Source organism: Cydia strobilella, chromosome 15 (genome assembly GCF_947568885.1).
Source record: "Cydia strobilella chromosome 15, ilCydStro3.1, whole genome shotgun sequence".
Taxonomy (NCBI): Eukaryota; Metazoa; Arthropoda; class Insecta; order Lepidoptera; family Tortricidae; genus Cydia; species Cydia strobilella.
Window position 1 is genome coordinate 6954451 of NC_086055.1, and position 25536 is coordinate 6979986.

The 25536-nt window shown below is 36.9% G+C and overlaps 1 protein-coding gene across 2 annotated transcripts in view; it reads left to right on the top strand.

Annotated features, from left to right (window-relative positions):
* The window catches only part of LOC134747885 (serine/threonine-protein kinase SIK2), a 63850-nt gene that overhangs the window by 28606 nt on the left and 9708 nt on the right, over positions 1 to 25536 (top strand). For both annotated transcript variants that reach the window (XM_063682559.1, XM_063682560.1), the window contains exons 3-6: positions 7863 to 7926; positions 11802 to 11917; positions 12969 to 13139; positions 14776 to 14899. In XM_063682559.1, the coding sequence (XP_063538629.1) occupies positions 7863 to 7926; positions 11802 to 11917; positions 12969 to 13139; positions 14776 to 14899 (475 nt within the window). The remainder of the gene's footprint in view (positions 1 to 7862; positions 7927 to 11801; positions 11918 to 12968; positions 13140 to 14775; positions 14900 to 25536) is intronic.

A 25536-nucleotide genomic window follows, 5' to 3' on the forward strand; every position in this document is an offset into this window, starting at 1 on the left:
TAGCTAAAATTTAAACCGCGCGGACGTTGTTAAATATAGCTGTTACCTAAATATACATAGACAGTTTCCTTAGTTAGGTAAATATACATATTAGACAGTTTCCTTAGTTAGGTAAAATGTGCTTTATTGTGCCTGCCTAACATCACAAAAATATTTTTCATTAATTCTCAACTGAATTCGTAACTGAATACTTTAGAGGCGACATTGTAAAATAGAGCCTAGTAACCGTTTTAGTTTTATATTACCAATAAAGAAATTTATATAAAGCGCTGGTGACCTAGGGGTGCGACTCAATCCGGAGGAAATCCAATGAGTTTTTCGAAACTTAATATGTACGAAATATCCCCCTTTGGGTTGGAAGGTCAGATGACAGTCGCTTTCGTAAAAACTAGTGCCTACGTCAATTCTTGGGATTAGTTGTCAAGCGGATCCCAGGCTCCGTGGCAAAAATGCCGGGATAACGCAAGGAAGAAGAAGAATAAAGGAATTTATACCTTTCTATAATACACGCAATTGCTCACGCAATAAAAAAATACATGTTTTTGCCATAGCGATAATTTACCTACCTACATCATGTAGGTGATGTCCTGATGTCATACCATCTGAAACATCCATATAAAAAGAGTACCTACTCTTTTTATGCAGTCTCATATCGTTCACGCAACAGGTGTGGATCAATTTAAACACTTTTATTGGAGTGCATCCAATTAAATTCGAAACACGCGATCAATCAATAACTCATTAAAGTTTCGAACGCATAATACTATTGATACAATTCCGACAAAATTGGTTACGTTTCTAGTTATCAGTCGTTACTCGTTTGTCAGTATCATACCGTTTTCGCTTTTATGTTAATTACGTTTAAATTATGCAGCTATCGAGTAGATCCAGTTGTTAAAGTATTAAACGTCACGTACAATGCGCTTAAGGCGCGCGATTTCGCATTATTTGTGCGCCAATAGCGCCATTATTTAATTACTATTCATTATTTTCCCTTCAGATTTTGTTACCTACTATTTAATCATGTTGTTACTCGTGTCGTTACTTGTTATCTATAAAAGTGGTTGGCAAAGAATTGCGAATCTAATAAATGTTAAGTATAATTAATGATAGCCACTTTACAAAATCATGTCTTCGACTTCCTGTGCCTCCACTCCGCCTAATGTTAGGTCCTAATGCAATTCTAATAATATATGTTGTTAAGACAATGTTTGTAGCGACTGTTTATAAAGCATTAATTTATATTGAATAATAATATAATATATATATATATATATATATATATATATATATATAATCGCTCACGCTGATATCACGCACAAATATCAGCAATCTTTTGCTCCACCACAGCACTGCAACACAGCTCCAATTTGCTTCCTATTAACTGTTTTTCCGGCGCACTGCGCGAGATTTTCATGTTATATCAGCACGGATAGATGTAACTTTCCTCATTATTGAATAATAGGAATCGAATCGAGATGATTTATCGGACCGATTATTAGGGATCTGCGATTGTCATTCGGTGCACTCGGTGCGGTGGGTTAATTAACTCTGGGGCTCGGGTCACGCGGTCGCCGCGTGGAAATAAGTATAGGTAAACATTCTCCAATTATGGATTAGGTACAGGTCAGGTTTTTGAAATGTAGTGTGTTGAATTTTGTCTTCAATAATATTCAAAAAATTGTTTGTAAAGATCAAAATAACACTTAGCCAAAAGTATTTCTAAAATAAAGGAAGATATAAATAGTTTCATTTATTATAATACCAGAAGGCCTACCGCGAACATCGAAACTTAATTATCTCCTGCTTCTCTATCGCTCTTGCATAATGGAGCGAGTTGCGTTTCAAAGGCAAACGATTCAATTTTAGAATCGTTTAATTAGACGAATAAAATACTGCGATTTTATAAAGTGATAGCAATCAAGAATTTACCTAGTCTGATTCAGCTTTATTAAAAATGATGAAACACATTTAGATTTGGCGGAAAACATTAATATGAACCACAATACAGTTTGAAATGTATTCAAATCTGGGTGAGGATGAGGAATTAAATATGAAAAAAAAAACTTCATGTTCAGAGTAAACAAAAAAAATATTAATTATAGTTTGTCAAAGGACTGTCTCATTTCAAACATAGGCAGAGAGAATCATACTATCTTTGTCTTACACTAGTACTAGCAGTCTAGCACCCAAAAGAAGAGGATGAGTATAGTTTTTTTGTTCTTATTTACTGATAATTTGGTTTGACCAACTATAGTATAATAATTTGTTCGTTCGATTGGGCATCATAAACAAGTTTTAAAAACAACCAAATAGGTGCTAATTATAAAACTTACAATAATAAAACAAACCAACTGGTATCTTAAAACATTGTTTACCAATAGGTACAACATAACATAAGCAATGAAGATTGATCTTCGATTTGTAGTGTGACAAGACGCTCGACATTCGTTCCTCCCAGTAAGTAATTGAAACAATGAACGTTGCATAATGTTATTTCGTAACCTGCATGAATGGTGGCATGTTGGGCGTTTGACTTTGAATGGGCCCGCGGAGGTTCCTCGTGTACAAACATTTCTGACACCTTGAATAGCAATCGACAAACAATTGGAACGTCCTTCCTCGCCGGGAAAGGAAGCCTTTCCGTCCGCTGTTTGCTACTTGGAAACAATCAAAATATCCTTGAAAGGATTAATTGCTGTTTATCTTTGTTTTGTTAGTTTAACAAGTTAATTCCTACAAAATTAAGTACGATAACAATCTTGGACGTTTGCAAGGCCCAATCAGATTTGTTTCCCAAAATATTCTTACGAGATTAAACTCTCTAACTAAAAGGGTTTTGTGCAAATGCAAAGTACTTTCATTTAGTAAACGTATTTAGACAATTTATACCTATTATAATAATCTTTGCTACCTAGTTGTCTGTAAGAGATCGTTTCAGCAACAACGCCGCCACTTACTTTTACTTTGAATTATTGTGTATTTTATATTCAGATGTGAACAATCCAATGAAAAAATTCAGTGAACGATGATTTACTGTGGCTAATTTAAAACAAACACTACTTGTCTTACTTCACTTGACTAATTCGTTTGACATATATACCAGAAATAGACCGCGTCGCATTCGCTTATCCGAGAACAATATCCAGCTAAATAAGATTAATCCCTTCCGTTCCGATCCAATGTTCACAGAATCAGGCGCGCGCGACCGATTCTAACATTTCCAAGAATTAGTTTTGACTTCAATTACAATTTACATCTGATGATGCAATAGCATTCGTTTGTTCTTTCAGTAAGATATAATCACATAAAGTTTCTGCAATACAGAATGACGCAAAACATAGTCAAAACAGTGGAAAAGAACAATGTCACTATTATATCAGGTTGACGCCGTGTATACCGATTTCTCAAAAGCTTTTGATAAAATTAATCACACTATGTTATTACACAAATTATACGAACTCGGTATACACGGAGACCTCTACAAGTGGATTGAATCCTACATTCAGAACCGATGCCAGGCAGTATCACTAAGAGGCTATACTTCCAGATACTTAACCATTGATTCAGGGGTCCCTCAAGGCTCTCATTTAGGACCGCTTTTATTTATCATATATGTAAACGACATGGGTTCATCGTTTTCTAGTTCAAGACATCTAGTTTATGCAGACGATACAAAAATTTTCAAAATCATAAAAACAAAGAACGACTGCCTGGACATGCAACGCGATCTTGATAGCTTTGCCTCATATTGCGGTTATAACCAATTGCTTCTGAACCCTGATAAATGCAACTGTATTACTTTCACTCATAAACAAAGTCCCCTTCTTTTCAATTATAGTTTCTCAGGAAAGATCATAAATAGAATCACCAAGGTCCGAGATCTTGGTATTATTTTGTATTCTAAGCTTAACTTCATTTCACACATAGACCACATCTCCTACAGAGGGCCTACAAGAAACTGGGCCTGATACTCAGACTATCTCAACCATTTAAAGATCCAAACACCCTAAAAGTATTATACTCCTCTTACGTTCGCAGCATTTTAGAGTTCGGTAGCGTCGTCTGGACCCCTCAATATACCGTTCACATAAAAAGAATTGAAAGAATCCAAAAAAAGTTGTTAAAGTCGCTCAATTTCCGCCACGGTCTGAATATGTCAGAGAATAGCACACACCGTCGTAGTCTAGGGCCACTAGATACACGACGTGTTTATATAGACCAAATGTTTCTGTATAAACTCTTAAATGGCCTTACTGATTCTTCCACTCTTCTTGAAAAAATTGTCTTTAAATTGCCTCGTATTCACTCGCGCCACCCCCAAACATTCCATATCGATTTTTGTAGATCTAATTTCGCCAAAAATACTTTTTTTAGACGAGCATGTCATGATTACAATGTTAATTTCATAAATCTAGATATCTTCTCATTGTCTTTCGGTAAATATAGTAGTGGTCTGCGGAGCTTACTTTTTCCATAGCAGTGTAACTTTGCTTAAAAAAAAAAATGTAATTGTTCTATAGTCTTATGTAACGTATGTGTGTTTGATACTTAGGTACTTTATTAGTTGTGTATCCAATTGTTACTTCTGTGTATCTTCCTAAAAAAAAAAAAAAAAATCTACAATACTTATTTTGGCTTTACGTTTTTTGTTTAAGGTTTTTAATGTTTAGAAGGGCGTACAAAGTCCATTTCGAATGTTGCAAAAGATTTTTTTTTAAATTTAGCGTTCATTTTGTATTACATGTGTATTATAAGGTATCGTTCGGTTTCTATATTTCCTTGGAAAATACTTTATTGCTCTTCTCACTCTCTTGAATGTAACACAACAGACAGTCGACAATACTCAAATGTTCCAATTTTATTATTGGTGGTAAATGTATATTATATTTTATAATTAAAAGTTCAGTTGTCATCATTGTTGGATAAAATAATTATCTGAAATAAAGAATTAATAATTATAATTGTGTCCTGTTTGTTTTGTCGCCGGATTTGAATAGTATTATTGTATGTATATAAATATTTGCGGTTTTTGCAGCTTATACTGGAATTATTAGGTCATTTATGGTTAAGAAAATTTACAATATTTATTTATTTTTTTGAAGTAGAAATCTATTATTCATGTAGGTACTTATGTTTGATTCAAGTTCGCAGTCAGTTGGTCCATATGTGCGTAGTTATTCCAAAATGGAGAAGTACGAGACGGGATCGCGCAGTGGGTTTCAGTTTAAGGCTGGATATTTACTAGAAGAAAGGAAAAAGAAACAGCCAAAGGGAAGGTTGACGGTGATAGGCATATTTACATGGAAAATGATAAACCGACCACAAAGTAAAGTCTAAAAACTAAACTAAGTGTACTAACTGTTGCTCACTTAATAAATTGGCGTTCCCTGTACAAACTTTTAGCCCTTTCCAAGCCCTTTCTTAATCGTCTTAGGGGTTGAATTTCTGAAAATCTCTTCTTACGGCTTATATAAACAGAATAAAAATTTTGCGTTCTAGGACAAACGGTTTGGGCTGGGCGTTGATTTAAGTCAGTCAGTCAGTCAATAGAACTTATACGTATAATAAAAATATGTAATCAGTAAATTACTATTCTTTTGTCTACTATATTTTTATTTCGACTTGTTACAACAACATTATGACTTTTGCAAATTATTATTTTTTGTAAAATAAACCGTAAATATTATTTAAGGTCGAGTAATATTAACCTAAAATAGACAATATGAGCAAACATCAAATATATGCAATAAATAAATAAATAAATATGAGCAATGTGAACAAATATTTAACACATGTAAGTAAGAGTAATTTAAGATTTTTTTTTCGCATTTCAAAGTTGGCATCTCCTATAAGTGGACGAAATCTGACACACCTACCCATACTTACACAGCTAGGCCAATTTTTATTTTGTTTTCTTTTTTTTTCGTCAGATTTCGATAAAATTTGGTGGATAGATAGTTTCCTATTCTGTACTGTACAATATAAGCGCAATTTGGCCGTATGTCCTAAATATCATCTTCTGAGTTACGAAAACGTATAGAACTGAAATACCGCCCGGAATGAGGAGCTCTTATCATAATTGGAGAAAAAAAATCGACAACAAAATAAAAATCGGCCCAGGGTGAGTGATTCCGGACGCAGTCCGGTCGGGTCGCGGATTATCATACATGAGACAATTTTTAAAATTGTCAACGCTAATGATCGGAAATGATACTTTGCATCTCGCTCACAGGTTGTTGTCATTATAGACCGCGAGCCAGGAACAGATTTCCATGACCAATCGCCTCCCAGGCGAAAACTCGTATAGTGGTTAACGGCTATGTATGATGAACCCTCGTGAACGTCAGCTGTCGCTCCGTTAGTGGGTTGAGGAACGGCGTCCAGTGGGCTAACCCAATTGAGAATCTCGAACTCTGTAGACATCTCACGATTCTAAGAAATCTGAATAGAGATATTCAATTAATTAACACCCAGATTTATGAATAAAATAAAAATTGCTTATGCTAATATGTTATTCAGATTACGTCAAACGGTATTCTAGTAAAATTGCTAATGATGTAAGGTGAGGCAAGTTTAGGAGGGTCGCGCCCGTGAACTGGCCGCGGCACGGACGCCGTAAAAATGTAAACCGACTAAAAATACCTCCGCGTGACTCACTGATGGTGATGGTGCTGTCTACGATAACACCTTTCAAAACAAACGCGAACTGTAGCACGACCTTTATCATTTATGAATAATGCCTTTCGCTTTGTTTAAGTGTATGTAAATCTCATTAGTTAACCGTTCTAATGTTTTTGTTCGACCTAATCAATTAACTAATGCATATTAAAAAACGGAATTAAATAAATCGGGAGACTTTCTTTCTTTATCCGAAAAATAGTAAACCACTTTTCGCGGATAACTTTGGAGTTGGACCTCCGCTCCGGTGTATGTTATGTTACATAATTATTTAACTAACTAGTAGGTACTTACCTAGTGTCAAAAACCACAAGACCTTTTTTTAGCAATAACTATTAAAAAATTCACTTCCCATACGCATCATTCTGCAAAGATAAGATCTGTCTTAAAAATTGTATCTGCTCTGCAGCGTAAATACGAGGTTACTAGCAGTTCCTATTGAAGCGATATCTGCAAAATTGACGTTCATTTTATACCTTAAAGATTCTCGAGGCGAATCTACAACGCCCTTGAATGGATTCGCAATATGTACTTAGTCTTCTTTATATGTTGAACGCGGGATCCGAATATTGCTCGGATTTTTTTATCTAGTTACTGGGAATTAAGGGGCCCACTGACTATGAGTCCGCCGGACGATATCGGCCTGTCAGTTGTTCGGAACTGTCAAATTTTTGTTCTAACTGACAGGCCGGTATCGTCCGGCGGACTGATAGTCAGTGGGCCCCTTTATGTGATTGGAATCGCGTATTTAAGAACAAACAGCGACACTTTTAACAGTCTTAACTGTCCAGCGGTGGACCTCATGCCATTTGTAATATGGACAGTTAACAGTGTGGGCGATATACCTACTTAGTGGATTTTTTTAAAACCAAACTAAGGTTTTTATCGAGTACCTATACATACCTTGTTAATTTGAAACCTTAAGCTGGGGACCAGTATTTTATTAATTAATATGATAGAACTTCTTTTATGTATATCCGTTATGTATTTGTCCATAATTTTCCTGGGTAAGTTTACTCTCCCGACCAAAAATTTGTTATATACAAATATATTTATACTGATTTTACATCACGTTCAAAATTACATCCTCTATTTATTCATTTCGGTTTACTGTATTTACGTATTTTCTGACTGATTAATAACGATTTTCAGTTAAATTAAATGTTTTTTGTTGCCAACAGGTCATGGAGACGAAAAACATGATCTACATAGTATCAGAATACGCCAGCAAAGGAGAGATTTTTGGTAAGTAGGTCCGCCAAGAACAAAAGGTTTAAATATATCGTTCTTTATTATTCACATTTTTCGTTGGGTTCCAACCGACCCGACTTTTGATTGATGACGTATATTAGCAGCGATATTGACCATACAATGGCTTTGTGTTGTTTGATAGCCGATTTATCATGTGTTTGGAAAAACTGAACAGAATTCATTAATTACCTGTCGCTGGCAACGGAACCTTCGTCCGAACTCCGATAGCGATAAAAAGTACAAAGTTCTACAAAATAAACATATGTACCTATAAGTAACCGCCGCAAAATAAGGGAAACCCTTTTTAAGTGTGCCATATAAATTTAGTAATCGTATTATTAAAAATACGCGAACATAACATGCGGCACGCAAGGATCACTACTGGCCAAATTGTGTATCCATTAATTTAATACCTCTTAGGTCTATGTTTCGATTCAAGGCTCCCAAAACGCGATATACCGAACTTCACCGCTAACATAAGGACGTTCCTATCGTGCATGAAAATGAAAAGTATAAAGGTAGCCTAAGCGTAGTTATCTAACATCCCTACATTATTTTCCCTGAACTAAGTGCGTCACAGTGTAGGAAGAAACTTAAATTAGATAAGGGGCAGGTGGACTGCAACGTCTGCGACTGACGTTACCTTCACTCGAATTATTCGAGTTTAACGTCATTTGTAAGAGCTACCGAGCACAGACGTAAACGGTTACGACAGAACTTCACTTAACGCTTATTTTATTATACCACAAAGGACCGTAGTTATTGTATTCTCAGCAATAACGCAAATAACGTTCATTGTTTAGCAAATTATTCCTTTTTCCTTTGAATTCGCGAAACGCTGATTGCCTATTTGAGAAGCCTACGCAAGTATCTAAATAATATTGAAAGTTTCCAATCTCGATATCCAATTTCCTTTCCATCAAATAAGTTGTAAAGGTACCTCGCTCCCGATTGTGTTAAGTAGGTTCGAACACTTCGAACACATGAAGTCCTTAAGGGACTTGTCAAACAGAATCCTTTAAAACTCGCAACTCTCCATACATACCTGTTTGGATACATTGGGTACTAATTCCGATGAAATTTAACAATATTGGGACCGATGATATTATAACTCATACAACATGTTATATTTATATTCATACAACACATTGATTTTCTCGGAAAAAATACTCTCCTGGGCTGTTTAAGCGTAGGTAGCTCACATTACGAGTATCTAATATTATACGTACATTAATACATATTTAAATATACAGTTGTTTTTTTCGTAACTGTAGGTATAATATAGAAGTTGGGTTTAATTATAGAGCAATAAAATCTACTTTCATCGTTTTCTACTAAGCACTTACTTAATCGTTTATCGTACTTGCGTGCTCCGAACTAAATTAAACCATTGCCTTCATAAATCCGGACGCCCAAAAGCGTAACCTCGAAATCGATTAAGGGCACCCCGCGATCGTGGCTTCGTTCGTCCATGACGTCAGAGGCCTGGGCGTGACGTCACTACTGTGGGGCGCGCAAGGGTTAGGGGTGGGGGAAGCAATTTCGTGCACAGCTGACTACATTCTCCCGAAAAACCAAATGCCAATGTTGTCGTATTTGTATAAGATTGGAATCGTATTGGCCCGCGCGCGTCCTCTTCTGTTACCGTGCGACCAAATTTATATGTGAATATACCTCCACCACGTCGAGCCTACGTCGAATGAAAAATGTTATTCATCAAAGAGCACTTAAAATAATAAATCCCTGTTTTTAATTAGCAACTACAATTGTGATTGTCATTCATCATGTTTTAATCTGGCTCTGGATAGAATTGTCAAATTAGTCAAGAAATAAGAGAGAGAATAATCAAATGAGTGCTAATTTTGGTGTCCCGAACAGTTCGTAGGTACATATGTGTCGCGGTCAAAATTAAGTAATAGTATTTTATGATATAACAGTTTGCCTTTTCCTTGCCAAAGCTAATTGTTATAAAACTACAAAATTTGTCTATTTGATTTGATAATTGAATTGATAAGTCTAAATATTGTCATTATGCAACGAACTTAAAATTTCAAACAATTTCCGTCAGATATCACTAATGAGGCCAATAATATATATTTGAGTGCTGTGGCAATGGTATCAGCTCTACGTCGAGTTTTTCCCAAAATAAATTTAGCATTAGACTCTAAGATTGGAGTGGCAAGTGTCTATTATATTTAGTTACGATATCAGTTCAATATATTTTGTGTCAGGTAACCTAGTTTATGATATCTGATATGACATAAAAAGTACAGAAATGAGAAAGATAGGTCCCATAATTGACTTCCAAGCGGAGAGAACGAACCGCCTAAAATATTCCTTCTATACCATCAAGCGAGCGGTACACTTGTCCACCGAAGTAATATCAATCAAACATAAACCAGAGATAAACCCAATACTAACGCCGATGGTCCTGCACGGTATGATGGTCATTTTTGTCTACGCGACAGCGTGATAAAACGGTATCCGTCACTTTCTATCCCGCTGTGTTAAAAAGTGTCAGTTATTTTATCACGTGCTAAAGCCATCCATAATACGCCTGCTGCATTATGTTTACAAGCCCATGAATAATGGACCGGACTATAATCGCACCTGCACGGCTGATGTCATTCGGTCTCGAAATTAGCAAATAAGCGTAGGTTTCCGGGCACTCTCGTTACACCAATAACATACAATATTTACCATATGGTCTTATAACAAAACCGTTGGTTTCCGGAGTGCTAAACTGCTGTTTAAGTGACATAATGTTCTTGAGCAATTTTTTTACCATATTTTTTTTCTAAAAAAATATTCATCGTAAGTGTTGGATCGGTCGATCCCCGAATCCCCCGAATATACCCTTGTATTGTAAGATAAGGCATTAATTAAGTTTAAAATAAAATACAAATAGTTAGGGGAACACCTTGATTAAAATACAACGTAAACAAAAAACTAGAGGTATTCGTGTCGAGCCATGTTATTTCTAACATAATTTGTCAAGTATAAATATATATGATGAAGGTATGCAAAGTACCTGAGACCAAAACAAGTATTTTATATGAATATTATGTATAGGTGTATAGCGTCCTGACGACTGGCGCCCTACATACACAGTGTTTTTATTGAATTCCGTTAACTTCGGGGTATGGCTAAAAGTATGTAGGTACGATTTAAGAGGATAAGGGACGATCGATTCTCCATACAAACGTAGTCCTAATTTACCTCCCTGGATATTGTCATTACGGAATATATTTTTACACAATTTGATGTATTTTAATCATAGCTATGCCCGACCGTTTGATTTTTTTAGATTTTTATTTTATTATAGGAGTTATAGGAGCTTTTAAAAATTTGTACGAAACCTGTTTTTCGCTTATAATAATTGAAAACTCGAAAAAAAAACAAACGGTCGGGCATAGCTATGATTAATATAAACCAAATTTGTAAAAATATTTTCAATAAGGAAAATGGGGAAAGATTGTATGGAAAACCGGCTTCGAGGCGGTCGTCCCCTTTCTAAAATTAAAATTCGGAAACTAAAATTAAATGGCATAGTTAATTTTCGTATTTTGTTTTCATAATATTAAATAATTAAATGCTGCCTTACGTTGTTATTATACGGTCATTTAACTCAACCAATCAATTAAAAACTATGAGTTAATACCTGTGGAGTTGCGAAATTAACTTAATTTAAGCTCAGGAATGCACCCTAGAAATTAATTGAGTAAAAAAAAACACGGTGTATCTCCCAATATAGTTTTGATTTCTCTCCATTTTAACATTCGGGAGGATAAATTCAAAATATTGCAAAGGTCTGACCTTAACCTAAAGCGCGCCGAAGACCAAGTTTAATCAAGTAAATTTCCTTGCAGACTACATCGCTCGGTACGGGAGGATGGCAGAGCAGGCGGCGCGGCGAAAATTCTGGCAGATCCTCTCTGCGGTCGAGTACTGTCACGAGCGCCGAATAGTGCATCGAGATCTCAAGGTTCGTGTCTACATTAGGGTACGAAATTGAGCAAGATTGGTCAAAACAGTTAACCACATGCATAGGCCATGAGTTTATAGAATCATTCTGTTTATCTTGCAAGAAGACAAGAAGCAAAACTTAATAGACTTTCTTATTTTTTACTATCATATAATTTTAGGGCGGAACCCCGCATAGCATCAAAAAGGTTGGGAACCGCTGTTTTAGTTTAATCTTGTGTTGTGGTCGTAAAATTTTATGCCCATACCATACAGGTCCCAAAAATCCGAACCCTGTGTTATCTAATCTAAGTATTTTACAAGATATTTTAACCGTAAATGTTAGGCATACCTGTTAAAATCTGTCTAGATTCCTATACCTTCCTAATCTTCCTATACTCCTTTTTGTGCTCTTATTAGTACCAATGTTAAAGGTTAGTTAATCACAGGTTAGTTTTTTCTAATTAATTTGAATAGGGTTGATACCGTGTATAAAATTCAACAAGCTAATACACAAATTGATGGAAATGAGCTATCAAAAACGGATTTAAGCCGACCAACAGAAGCGCCAACAAGCAGCAGACCGGATTAATTTAATTACCCACTCCAAATGCTCCACAGTATTTCAATGCTGTTATTTTTATGGTATTGTTTGAGGCTGTATTTTATTATTCTCAATTGCGCTTATATACAGTTAAACATTTATTGGCCTGCTTCTTATTCAGTAATAAATAGCAGGCGTATTATGGATGGCTTTATCCACGTGATAAAATAACTGTCACTTTTTAACACCGTGGGATAAAAAGTGACGGTTACCGGTTTATCACGCTGTCACGTAGACAAGGACGACCATAATATCCGTACAGAACTATAAAAACGACAAGTTGATTGTGCGGATTGTGTTGTGCCTGATATTATACGTAAGAATCCCAGTCATAAAATCTAAAAATCACTATCATCATTGAGGACACAAAGCAGAGCATATTACTTTCGTAGGTATTCAATCAATTTCAGCACGTCCGTAAAAACCCGATACACCAAGTTTGTAGAATGAGAAAACTTTTTCCATTTAGGCGGAGAACCTGTTATTGGATGCGAATATGAACATCAAGATCGCAGACTTCGGGTTCAGCAACTACTACGCGACAGGCGAGCTCCTAGCCACGTGGTGTGGGTCCCCGCCCTACGCTGCGCCGGAGGTCTTTGAAGGCAAACGGTACACCGGCCCTGAGATCGACATATGGGTACGATATTAAAATTTATCTCCACTATTCCTTTATTGACATGGAGGCTGTTTCTGTTTTAAGAATTTGGTAAGGTTTTCATCTTGTTTTGATACGACCTTGAGACGTATCATTTCATTAAATACCTCACGCGCACCAATAAGTGTGAGTAAAGTGCCTAATTAGACTACTCTTATTCTAATTGTAATAATAGGTGACGAAATTTATGTGGATTTGTAATGGACATATATTATTAATTCATAACCTGTTATTACAATCAGAATACGCCTCTTGATTGCATTTCGCGAGCAACAATCAGCGTAAGCCGCTAACTTTGTTATGTTCTCCATAATTGTCATATATATCAGTATCTATTACCTTTTAAAATGTTGTTAGTGTAAGTTATAATATGTATGATGTGGATGTTCTTTAATAAATAAAATAAAAATAAACTTTGATGGCTGAAGTCGTGTCAAAATAAGATGAAAACCTTATCAAATTGTTAAAACCGAATAGACCCCCATGGGCGTTGTTTCGTTCTTGAAACAATATTGGCTTGCTGTAACATCTTTAGACTGACATACTAATACATGAAGTACTACTAATTAGTAGTGACGGGCATTAACGTCACTTGGCAGATTTTTTATGCCCTCTAAACGAGAAAGGTAAATGCCTTAGTTTGCTTTGACTTTGTTTTGTTTGTAAAGATACTCTATTGAATTATTAATAATTAGAGTTGATAATTACCTAATGCGTCACCTTTATAAGAGATAATTGCGAGTGACATTGATTGACGACCACGAGTATCTATGAATGGAAAGTTAGCATGGTTAGCCTTATTCCAGAAAAAAACAATGGCTGACGAAAATTGCAATTAACTTTAGAATTGCATTGCCGTGTTTGTACCGTTGCAAAATAAATTTTATTTTACGCGTTACACTTATAATCATAAATCTGCGCAGAAATATATTACCAAATCACTCGAACTCGCAATGTTGAAGTCGATTGTAATAGTTATTTGTAATACATACTGGTATTAGGATTTTACGCTATCATTTAATATTTTTACATTATTTATTTAACTTTGTTCTGCGACGAAGCTATTTTTGAATAGGGTTTGGCTGGGATAAATTTGAGTTCCGACAGTGTAAATCTTTGGAAAGAAGTTTTTTGTTGTTAAGTTAAGACAATGGCGATCACATATTGGAAGTAACAAACTAGACCGATACATGGCCAAAAATGCAGAAAACAGGTTGATTTAGGACAGCGAAAGACCAGTAGTTGTTAAGATTGCCTTTGTCCATGAATGGGTTTTCGGGTGTTACGATGATGTGTACTATAGTCCTCCTCGCCGTGTCCGACGAGGGCGACTCCTCCAACTGTTTTTACTTGGGAACATGGAACGCTCTAATGTGGCTTGCGAAGCCAAACTTGGTTTTGAAGATGCGATTACATGGTACGCAATGGAGCCGGCTGAGTTGTAGGTGTAGGTATACGAAGGCTTCGGTCGCGTCTTACGGAGATGGCACTTAGCATCCAGGTCTTCTAACCGCCGCTGCTCGTATTGTTCTACACTTTTATGAACAGCTGCGCGCCATACCGTTCTACTCAACGCAATTTCCTCCCAGGATGTACTAATGTGTATTTCGTATTACAGAGCCTGGGAGTGGTGTTGTATGTGCTGGTGTGCGGCGCGTTGCCGTTCGACGGGTCCACGCTGCAGTCGCTACGGGATCGGGTGCTGTCCGGAAGGTTTAGGATACCTTACTTTATGAGCCAAGGTAAGTGCGTATAATATTTTTTTATTTATGGTTTTTAGGGGTTAGTTCAAACGAAACGGAAGCTTAGAATTCTGAAGATTTGGTAGACAAACTAAAGGAAATGAATACAATTTTATTTTTGTAACCAATCGAGTTGGTTTAAAAAAATATATCTATGTATTTGATAGTATAGGAAGCGAAATCGTATTTTAATTGCTTTACGGTAAATCAAACCCAATCAAATGTTATCTTTCAAGGAAAATAAAAGGTTAAGTTTCATCGAAGTAATTTAAAGTAGTTGTTACTTGTAGCATAAGCTATAGTACTCGTATCGATCAATAATGATTAGTCACCATGAAAAAATTGTTCAGTTTTTGTTGTAATGTGATTCGTAAAATACACAAAGAAAAAAATGTTGTTTATAAAAACCAAGTAAGTAATAAAGTCTCGGTCTTTTAAATATGTAATCTGTCCAAAAAAGAAAATTTGTAAGGTTTTGAGCTACTAACATTTAGTACACACATTTCGTTGATTGACCTATTTAGAAACCCACCTAATGTAAACTAGTAAGAGATTTCTCTAAGGTCAATGATCTAATGGTCACGTCTTCATCAACTTTGCCCGTCTTCTTTCTAATTAAGAAGATTTCGGCGGCAAAGTTTAGATGGCTCTCTCGGGTAATGACTTTTCCGAATAATGCCACTTAACGAAGATATGGGCTCCATTACTTGTTGCGAAACAAAAATCTATGTAATGTTTCTTTTGGAATTTTGTTTGGCGAGATATTTTTTTTATAAACATTCAAAATTTAACTTTACAAATATATGTTGCATACGTATTGTGATTACTCCTGTCTAGCGCAGAAACGGGTAAGTTTTGTTCGAGTAAAAAATATAAACATTGTGTGCTGTATACTTACCCCATCTCGTTCTGTACGGGGAAAATCATATTGCGCATGAGAAACTATACATATTATATGATTTGTTCTGAAAAACTTAACTATAAGCTATTGTGTAAGTAGGTACGAGGCAAGAGGTAGGCAACGAGATTGTGGCATTTCACAATGTCGTGAAACACAAAATAAATGTCCTTTTATTAGAACAAAAATCATAGTTTTTCACTTTAGTCGGGTGGCATTGTCAACAAGCTAGGGAGTTCTAAAAACACTTTTCTCTGTATAATAAACATTGGGGGCGCAGCCGCGGTATAGGGACATTGACAGTAACCTATTTCCGGAAGTTTAGGAATTCCTGTAAAGTCACGATCCACGTTCAAATTGACGCAACAACTGCTTGTCTCTATCAATCCAGGTTAATGCAGCTGTGTACATGGAGCATGTATCATACAATCGATACATGCTCCATGTTACTACACTTGTTTTTTTGTATGCGGCTCAGCGGCCCGCGTATATTTGAAATAAATATGGACTACTCGATCTAATGCTACTCTGGTCAAATAAGTATATTTGATGCTCTAGCTTGGAGTGAATTGTATTGACAACTTCAACATCTGGAATAACTAAAGGAAATTTCTGGATACCAGAGAAGAGTAAAAAGTTATACGTATAAATGCCGCTTCCCGCTTTCAGATTTTAAAGATCATTTTTAGGGTTCCGTACCCAAAGGGTAAAAACGAGACCCTATTACTAAGACTCCGCTGTCCGTCTGTCTGTCTATCACCAGGCTGTATCTCATGAACCGTGATAGCTAGACTGTTGAAATTTTCATAGATGATGTATTTCTGTTGCCGCTAGAACAACAAATACTAAAAAGTACGGAACCCTCGGTGCGCGAGTCCGACTCGCGCTTGGCCGGTTTTCTAGAGACGTCAAAGACCGTATGACGTAAGTATATTTAAATTAGAGTAATGGTGTTTGAGTGTAAATGCGAAAAGATTAACCGTAATTAGTTGTTCTTAATGAATCGGTCGCACCAGCAATGTGGCTAGTGTTCATTTAAACACTTAGATGATAAAAAAAAAACGATAAGCATAGAGGTGTTTACGTCAGAGCCGTGTTCAATCATGCATCCCGTGGCCGGCCCGTCCTTGGACGTGTTGCGATTGGTGACCGAGCACCTTACTACTTACAATCCCACTACTTACAATACAATCTTACTAATTACAATCTCTTACCAAACACAGACCAGTGGAAGGATTCTGATCCTTACACTCCTGATTTTCTTGGCGAGTGTTTGACTCTAATCACCATTATAAATGTGCCTCGGTGACCCTTAATGACTAATAAGCATAATAGGAAACTTAGGAAAGCACATATAATGTTTCCTCTGCGGCGAATGCTCTATCATGCTGTAGTAATAACAGGCCTTCAGCCTCTGTTCTCGCAGGCACAATACACGGAACACAAAAACTACGCTCGTCAAAAAAAGCGTTCATTCATTGTGTATATTTTTTTTCACGGGTTATCTTATTCATCTATTAGGTCGCACATTACCGGTAGCAAGTAAAGAAAAAACACGGTAATCTGCTGTCGGATTACGCACGAGCAGTCGAAGCGTTGACGCAAATTGTGACGTTTTCAAGTAAAAGGTACCGCATTGTCGCTTACCATAAGGACGAAATTTGCTAGTATTTTTATACGAATAATCTGTCAGAGCGTCCTTAAGCGACAAAGCGGTACATTTTGCTTGAAAACGACACAATTAAGATTAAGGTAATAACAATGCTTTCTTTTAGTAGTAAAATAAAAAATGAATCATATCATAATTATGTTGTCGAGTTGAAAGCTAGGTTTACCTTTTATAAATACGAGTACTTAAGCGATCGTAGCCATCATAATAGGCTATCTTTATTAGCACCTGTGAAGTTTCGCGTAAATCTAAATAGTTCACAGTATTAGTGACGCCAAAGAATTATTTTATCTTGCTCGATCGATTTAGTCCCATTGCCTGTTTAACGCACTTAAACTATCGTGAGACATATTTCAAACCGCCGCGGACACTCGTGCCTGAGGATGGATTCCCAAAGAATCCGAAACATGTCGCCAAAAGCGACTAAAAATAGTAGTGAGTAAAAACCGTACTGATAAATAGCCTGTTTAACGCTAGACTTTATAATATATTCTTTTGATATAGTAGCTATGATAATTGATAAGTAATTATATTCTCTTGTTTCGAATGATCGTAAGTACCTACCTACGTACCTTATCGATGACGGGCCGTGCCTGAAATAGTTCGGGCGAGAAGTCCCGAGTGTCGATACTCCCGCTTTGACGCGCGAAACGTTAATGACTTTATATAAACATGCCTTATCTTAAAATAAAAGCTAGGTATCAACAGGGAAATAAATTCAAACTTCATTGCGGCATTTATCTTCATTCACTAAGAATGTTTCTAAAATAAATAGCGGTATCCCATTGAAAACACTGGCAATTTCATTGCCAGTATTTTAGAATTAAACCTAGAGTCCCTAGACATAATTTGTTGTATTACTTTTAGCGTGTTCAACAATATCGCAGAAGTTGCCTGGATACATAGTTTTTTATTCAGAGGTTGTTATAAGCCTCGTATGCTTCATTCTTGTATTTATAAGACAGGTGAAGCTACGTGCGAGGGATCTAAATTGCTGGTGACATGTTTCGAAGAATGACTACCTACTCTAGGTATCATGTATCTCGGAGCATTTACACATGTAACGTTAATTAAGATCCAAAGTACCTACAAACTTCAATTAATTATATTTAGATAGATTAAAATAAAGAGACAATAATAAATAACCTCAAAGTGACTAAGTGCATAAGATGATACATCATTTTGAAGTCAAAGCAAGTAATTTAAACTTTGCGTTGCAAGTAATTTAAACTAGTACGAATAAATACAAGATCGCATAGCTCTTTCCAAGAGTTTTCAGCGAGGAGAGGGATATCTGCTTGGGCAAACAAGCGAGTCGCTCACTCGTGCTCTTTGCTAGCAAAGCATGTGCGGCTATACAAGTATCTATACTGCTATAAATTTGTACTTAGCAGACGTCCGACATTCCCATGTTCACCAGAGGGTTTTATCTGGAATGCCTTTTACAAGCACCAAACGTTGCTAACGAAGGATTATCAGCGCTTAAGTTTCTAGGACGCTACACACGGATTGAGGTCGCTTGAAGGAGACGCTGCTCGCTCCCAAAGGCGCGCATAGACTCGCTTGCCCCTGAACTCTTTAACGCTACTTTTATATAATGTATTGGCCGCCAAGGACAAAATAACGTTGCCAGTACCGAGCACCCCTATTTATGAATAATTCAAGATGCCTAATGTTGAGTTCGTGCTTGGAAAACTTAGTCTAGAAAAGTTCCGATAATTTTCACGCCCTAAGGGCGAATCGGACTTATTGTACAAAGTGGGTAATGCGTAATGCTTGCCGACCCAGATGCCCTGAAACTTTGTTAGGAGTTCTAAACTGGGCTATAAAACCTGTGCGGTTATGTTCTGAGTGGTTTTAGTTTAACTCGCTACTCGCAAAGCGTTGGTCTGTGTAAAGTGCTCTATCGCATTAACTATTTTGCAACTTGCGTAAAATATAAAAACTTAAAAATTATATTTAGGTGGACTCGGTATATAAATAAATACATTGGACAATAAAATAAATCTTATTTATAATAGCCGACTAACTTGACAGCAAGTCTTAGTTTGCTCCGTTCTTCGCTAATTAATATAGTCTGAGGCGTCTGAGGTTCTTCAGAAAAAGAAAAGTAATTGTACTAATTGTGTTTATTTTTGAAATAATTAATTAGTAGGATACTAATGTACTTGGGGATCAGCACGTTTTTCGCGTGCGTCACAATGTTTTAAATAAAGAAAGTCCACCTAAGGAATGTTGGGACGTGACAGCCAAAGTGATATTCTAATTGAAATCAACAGTCTGAACCATGTCTGAACTAAAACCTAAATGGTAGGTATAGTTTTGATGAGTCGTAAATTTCATGTTTAGAAATACATACCAGTACCTCTCCTAGACTGTAAACAAGTAGAAGTATATAGGAGCAAATACCTAGGGAATCCATGCACACTAAAGGAGGCAACTAGCAACCTGAAGACTTTGCTAGGCTTCGTGGAGGAGCTGGGGTGGTTAGAGTAACGCTACCTCGTTTCACGCAAAATAGGCACATTGGATGTCGAGTTGCGGAAAATGCCCAGCAAAACTAACTAACTACATACCAGTATATATATACCAGTATGTAAAGGGTGGCCAACTTGGAGGTATACAACTTTTTTTTGCCGCCATTTTGTTTTGGCATATGACAGTTGTTGCATGAAAATTACTTTGTGTAGATACGGTAAATTTGTTATGGAGCGTTTTACGATGGAACAACGTGTTTTAATAATTATTAAAACGTTTTACTCAACCCAATCATGTATTGCGGAAACTAAGAAAATTGCGGCCAATTTTTGGTAGAAATCACTTACCTTCGCGGCTAACAATAGCTCGTTTATTTAATAAATTTGAGCAGTATGTCATCGTAACAGATAAAGCAGTTCCTCATCGTGTTAGCAATTAAAACAAAATATTCGAGACACAGTCACTGAGATAACGCAGGAAATGTGTGAAAATGTGATGAAAAACGCGATGAAAAGGGTTCACATCCGCCATGCTGTTAGAGGACATTTGTATGACATTATTTTCCATGGTTAACAAGGAATACTTAATATTTTTTTATATTTCATAAATTAAAATTACAAAACTAAAGTGTATACCTGTTATGTAGCCACCCTGTGTATGTTTTAGCGCCACTTGAGCCATCCCACTAACTCGGGGTTAACCGGTTAAACCAGTGTCAGTGTGAAATGTAGTTTACCATGAATAAATGAATTCTATTCTATTCTATTCTAAATTGTATTGGTAACTATGGTAACTCCAGGTTTAACCGGTTAACCCCGGATTAGTGGGATGGTGCAAGTGGCCCAGTGTTTCGGCGTGGCGCTCAGCACGCACGCGACCTGTAGTCAAAATGTCTCACTTATACGTTAATATAGAAATCCTTGCGTGTGCCGCCCGGTTAACGCCTGAAAGTACATTCGCATGTGCGTATAATTAACTGTTTCTGTACATGCTCATCTATGTTAACAATTTCCTTTCGTTGTGCGAAACAGGCTTACAACGACCATTACGTAAAATATTAGTAGGTTTAATTTGTACGCCTGTAGGTAAGCAAACATACGTAACCAATACGGATTAAGTGTCCGTCTCTGGTTTTACAATAACTTGCTTCATTGTTTCTTTGCACGTACTTCCATTAGCGTTAGCACCGTAAAACCCATAAAGAGAGTCACGTCGCGAAAGTCTTAGAGAGCACGCAGCCCTAATATAAAACCTAAAAGCGGATACCTGTAACGAGCCAAGTTATCTTAATAGGCACGAGCGTATTGCGCACGGAATGTCGTCATACCGGAGGACATCATGAAAAATGTATTTTCTTTCAGAGTTGATCGCTCGGGAGGCGTTGACGTCACGCATTCTCGCCTCGTGAATTTTCAAACGGACGGATATTTCGAATGTTTGCGAATGTCGTTAACGAGGGCACGCCTCGCGACAACTGATGTACAATGCGATGAAAATTTGTTATATATATTCAATTTAAATCTTTCTCTGTCTAAATTAAGTAAGTAATTAAAACCTCAATGTCGCAGTAAAAGCTATTTGAAATATCATTCATGTTTTTCTTTCTATTCTGATTTATACGGACGCTTTGTTACATTTTCCCTATTAGCTCGGTGAAAGGATTCTCCGATGGTCTTTCTAAAGGATTGTATCATAAGACTGTTATTAATGTTAGAGGTACATTTTCTTAGTGGAAGAGGAAGTCATCATAGCACATATTTAGGGGGCGTACCTAATGGCAACGATGTACCTAAAGCCCATTATTTGCAATGAGTCATCAATCTTTGTTTGAAATTCGCGGCTCCACAGAACTTTACGCATGTATTTATTTAGGCACAAAGGTGAGGTGAGGTGAGGTGGTTGAGGTGGTACCAAACTGTGAGAGGAATAATTTTGAGACATTAATGCTAATTAAAATTTTTGTACATATTAAATCGACCATCTGCTCAACGTCAATGAGGTGAATTCAAATTTCAGTCTTTATAAAATCCGACGGTTATGCTATAACTTTAAATTTAAATTCAAATTTCAGCAAATTTGATTTTCAGTATAGACACTGTTTCGTTGTTTCGCAGACCACTACTTATGAGGTAAGCTGTTCGTCGTGATTTTTTGATTGCCAATGTTTATTCCCTAATATAAAGCGCTTTAAAAAATAAATATAAAAAAACATTTATTTCGGACGATGCAATCCATATTTTGTTAGTTACAAATATACTTAAATTACTATGTTAGTACCTAAACTAAGATGTTGGGATGTCCAGTGCCTAATTAGTGCACTGTCCCATCTCCCTGCCACGACGGCCAGGGGTCGTAGCACGGTACGCAAATCACCAAGCCTGTCACGTTCTAGCAAGTATGTGAGTGCGAAAGTGACGGACTTAGTGATAGGGGAACCATGCTGCGCGGGCAGGCGACTGTGGCGGCTGTCGCGCACCCTTCGGAGCGTCGCGGCGCAGCGCTTGCCCAGCGTCGCGTGGAAACCATCCACATGCGCGTCGGCGAACATGCCCGACGCGCTGCAGAATTGCGGCAGTAGCCTAAGCCTTTAAGTAGTAGCCTAGCCTGGCTTGTATATGAGTTTTTCATTTGATTAGTGTGCTAAAACATGTAAAGGTCTTACGTAAATAGCTTAACCGATACGTATCGGTAGGAACCCTACCACCAGTTACGCTAGTAGTATGGCATTATAAGTAGTACAGCAACAACATACAACAATGTATCGAACAATAAGTGCATTACGTCAATCAAGAAAGTAGAAGCTAGTCTTTTTAGGGTATCAAGCCTATACTCTAAATAAGGAAGAATTACATAGTATACCTAGGTATATGTATATCTAGCTAGATACAATATTTTATCTATTAGGATGTAAAAAAACGTTTTTAAACTTCTAGAGGCCTCCAATATACATATCTAGTTTAACAATATTTAATTGATAAGGTACATTGTTTGCTAAACTTGCGTTTTCTGCTTAATATGTTCTTATGTTGTGTTTTGCGTTGTTTATCTGATTTCTAATAGAAGGTGACTGACTTTCTCAAGTCAAGACACCATAATTAACAAGTTTAACATGTGTTAACAGTTTAGCGTCAACGGACACGTGACTCTGACGCCATTGGCTATAGGTGCCTACCGAGTTTGGCTATTGGCAGAAAATGAAGAAACCATCTTTAGCATGTCTGAAATGCGTCAGCTCTCGTGTATGGCATGTTTACATGTATGTACTAGTCAGTAAACGATGCCGTGGAATATTTTGTTATTACAAACTGTCCAGCGATTGACCGTAATGTAGCGCCTAATAGCAATAAGTGACGATGAACGCAAAGATGTATAGCCTGTTAGTAGGTAATATAAATATTAGCCTTCGATTGTATTTCTTAGCGAATACCCGCCATAATATAGCTCTACAGACGATTAAAGCGAATTCCATTCCTTAGCAATTAATCTACCAGGGATCAGCTAATACCGTCGTCCAGGCGCCTTGCCCGTTCGGCTTTCCATACTTACTATTAAATAACACCTGCTCATTTTTCCCGCTATTGCGTCAATGGTCAAGCACAGCACGCGATATTTGCGTCCAAACGATTATTAATAGCATCTTCTGGCGAATTCCACTACTCATCGACTTTATTTTAGAAGTAAAGGTAAATAAAATAGTACGAAATTACTCCCGGTTGATTCGCGGCTTGTTTTGTTTTCATTAAGTGCAGGATTTGGACGCGTGCGATCTAAATCCAGAGTGCGAAAACTGTTTGGCGAATATTTATAATCAAATTCGTCACTGTCGATCGAATCTATGTTTTGTTAAAGCTAAGTAAAGAGCGAGTGCTGCGATTAAATTATTTACATTAGATTATTTTTGGGGCGGTTTATTTATTTCTCAGCGAGCGTCATTCACTTGCAGCAGATGAAAGCAATTAATTTCCGATTGGATGACGCATGATCGGAATGAGTGGACATAACACTAATGTATTAAAAGTAAGTATACGTTTTATAATTAAAACGGAATGCGGCGCCTTCATATCGCCCGACACACTTTAAACTAATTAGTCAATTTAGATTACGGTAATAGGTTTGGAATACTTGACAATATTTGGAAAAACAGCCTCATCGTGCTAAGTGTAGTTGCAACTAAGGTGAATGAGGTACAGTTTAAAAGGCATAAGCGTTTAAGTTAAGACTATGTGCTAATAAGTAATACCTACGTGGAGTGTCACGCCTAGGTGTTCTTACAGGCAGCGTCGTGCGTCACTCGCAGATCGAATGCGTACTTTTTGTGCTGCCGTCAAACCTCACCTTGCGCGGTAATAATACCATAATCAAGTCCATGCAGTTAGCATTAGGAACTAAATATAGTTCGAGCGCGTGTAAAGGACTTTTACTACCCTTATCCCTGTATACGTAGTGATTTGCGCTTAAGAATAGCTATAGCTACTACTAGAATAGCTATACTTAAGGTCTTTTGTCTAACGGCCGCCTAAACATTAAAAAACTATGTGTCTTCATTTATTGTAGACCAGAAACAGTTAAGTGACACGTTTTTTTTCGTGTTTAAAAAATATTGAAAGGATATGATTGAAAGTTAACATTGTGCATCTGCGTTCACAATTGACTAAACACCGGATTTAGTCCGCTACACAATTCTCACGATGGTTAGAGTTAGACCAATATAACTCTGCAACGATTTTGACAGCAAAACTGTGCAAGTGTTATTTATACGTCATAATTTCATAGAAGTTTGACGTTTAAAATAACACTTGCACAGTCCTGATAGCCCGGACTGTGTAAGTGTAAGTCACTGCAGACTTATTTTGGTCTAACTCTAATCGGTTACTTAAAAACATTTTTGCATCTATTTAGGATTTCAGAACGAACTAATTAAAAATTACACTAACAGTTATGAAAAGCCTAGATTGTTAACTTGCCTTAATTTTAATAGCTTTAGTAGAGTCTACGCTTACTAGGTACGCGTTGAACAATCTCACGCTTCCCATCGAATTAGGACCGTTTGTTCCAGTGTCATGAACATCGCATGACGTCAATGTATCGCGGCCCCTGACCTTTCCATGCTTTCTACCACCTTGACAGCTACACCCGTAGCTTACTGAGCGTTTGCTTCAATCGAACAAGTATAAGACATGTTCACAATGTTAACAAGAAAACTTTACAAAACAATGCATATTTGGAGATCAGCTTTACACAGGCTTCGTCTGAAGTAACGCGTTTGGTCAGCAATGGGAATTGCAAACCTTGCCGTGTCCCTCGCCACCACCATGATGTAAAAGTAATACTACTTTTAGAACCCCCGAATCATACATATTTACAGTACAGTTTCAGCTCATGATTAATTTAGAAATCCTCCTATTTCTACCGAGCTATATTATCGCGGGTAGCGATGCGGGATAACTAATGTTACGCTACCAATATCACGGATGACTTGTTGATTAGGTCTAGGGGTTGCACTGAGTAGTTACGTAACTTAGATTAAAAGTAAATGTTAGCTCAATATTCCCTGCGATTAAGTTTCCGAGGTGACCTAAGTTAGGTACAGAT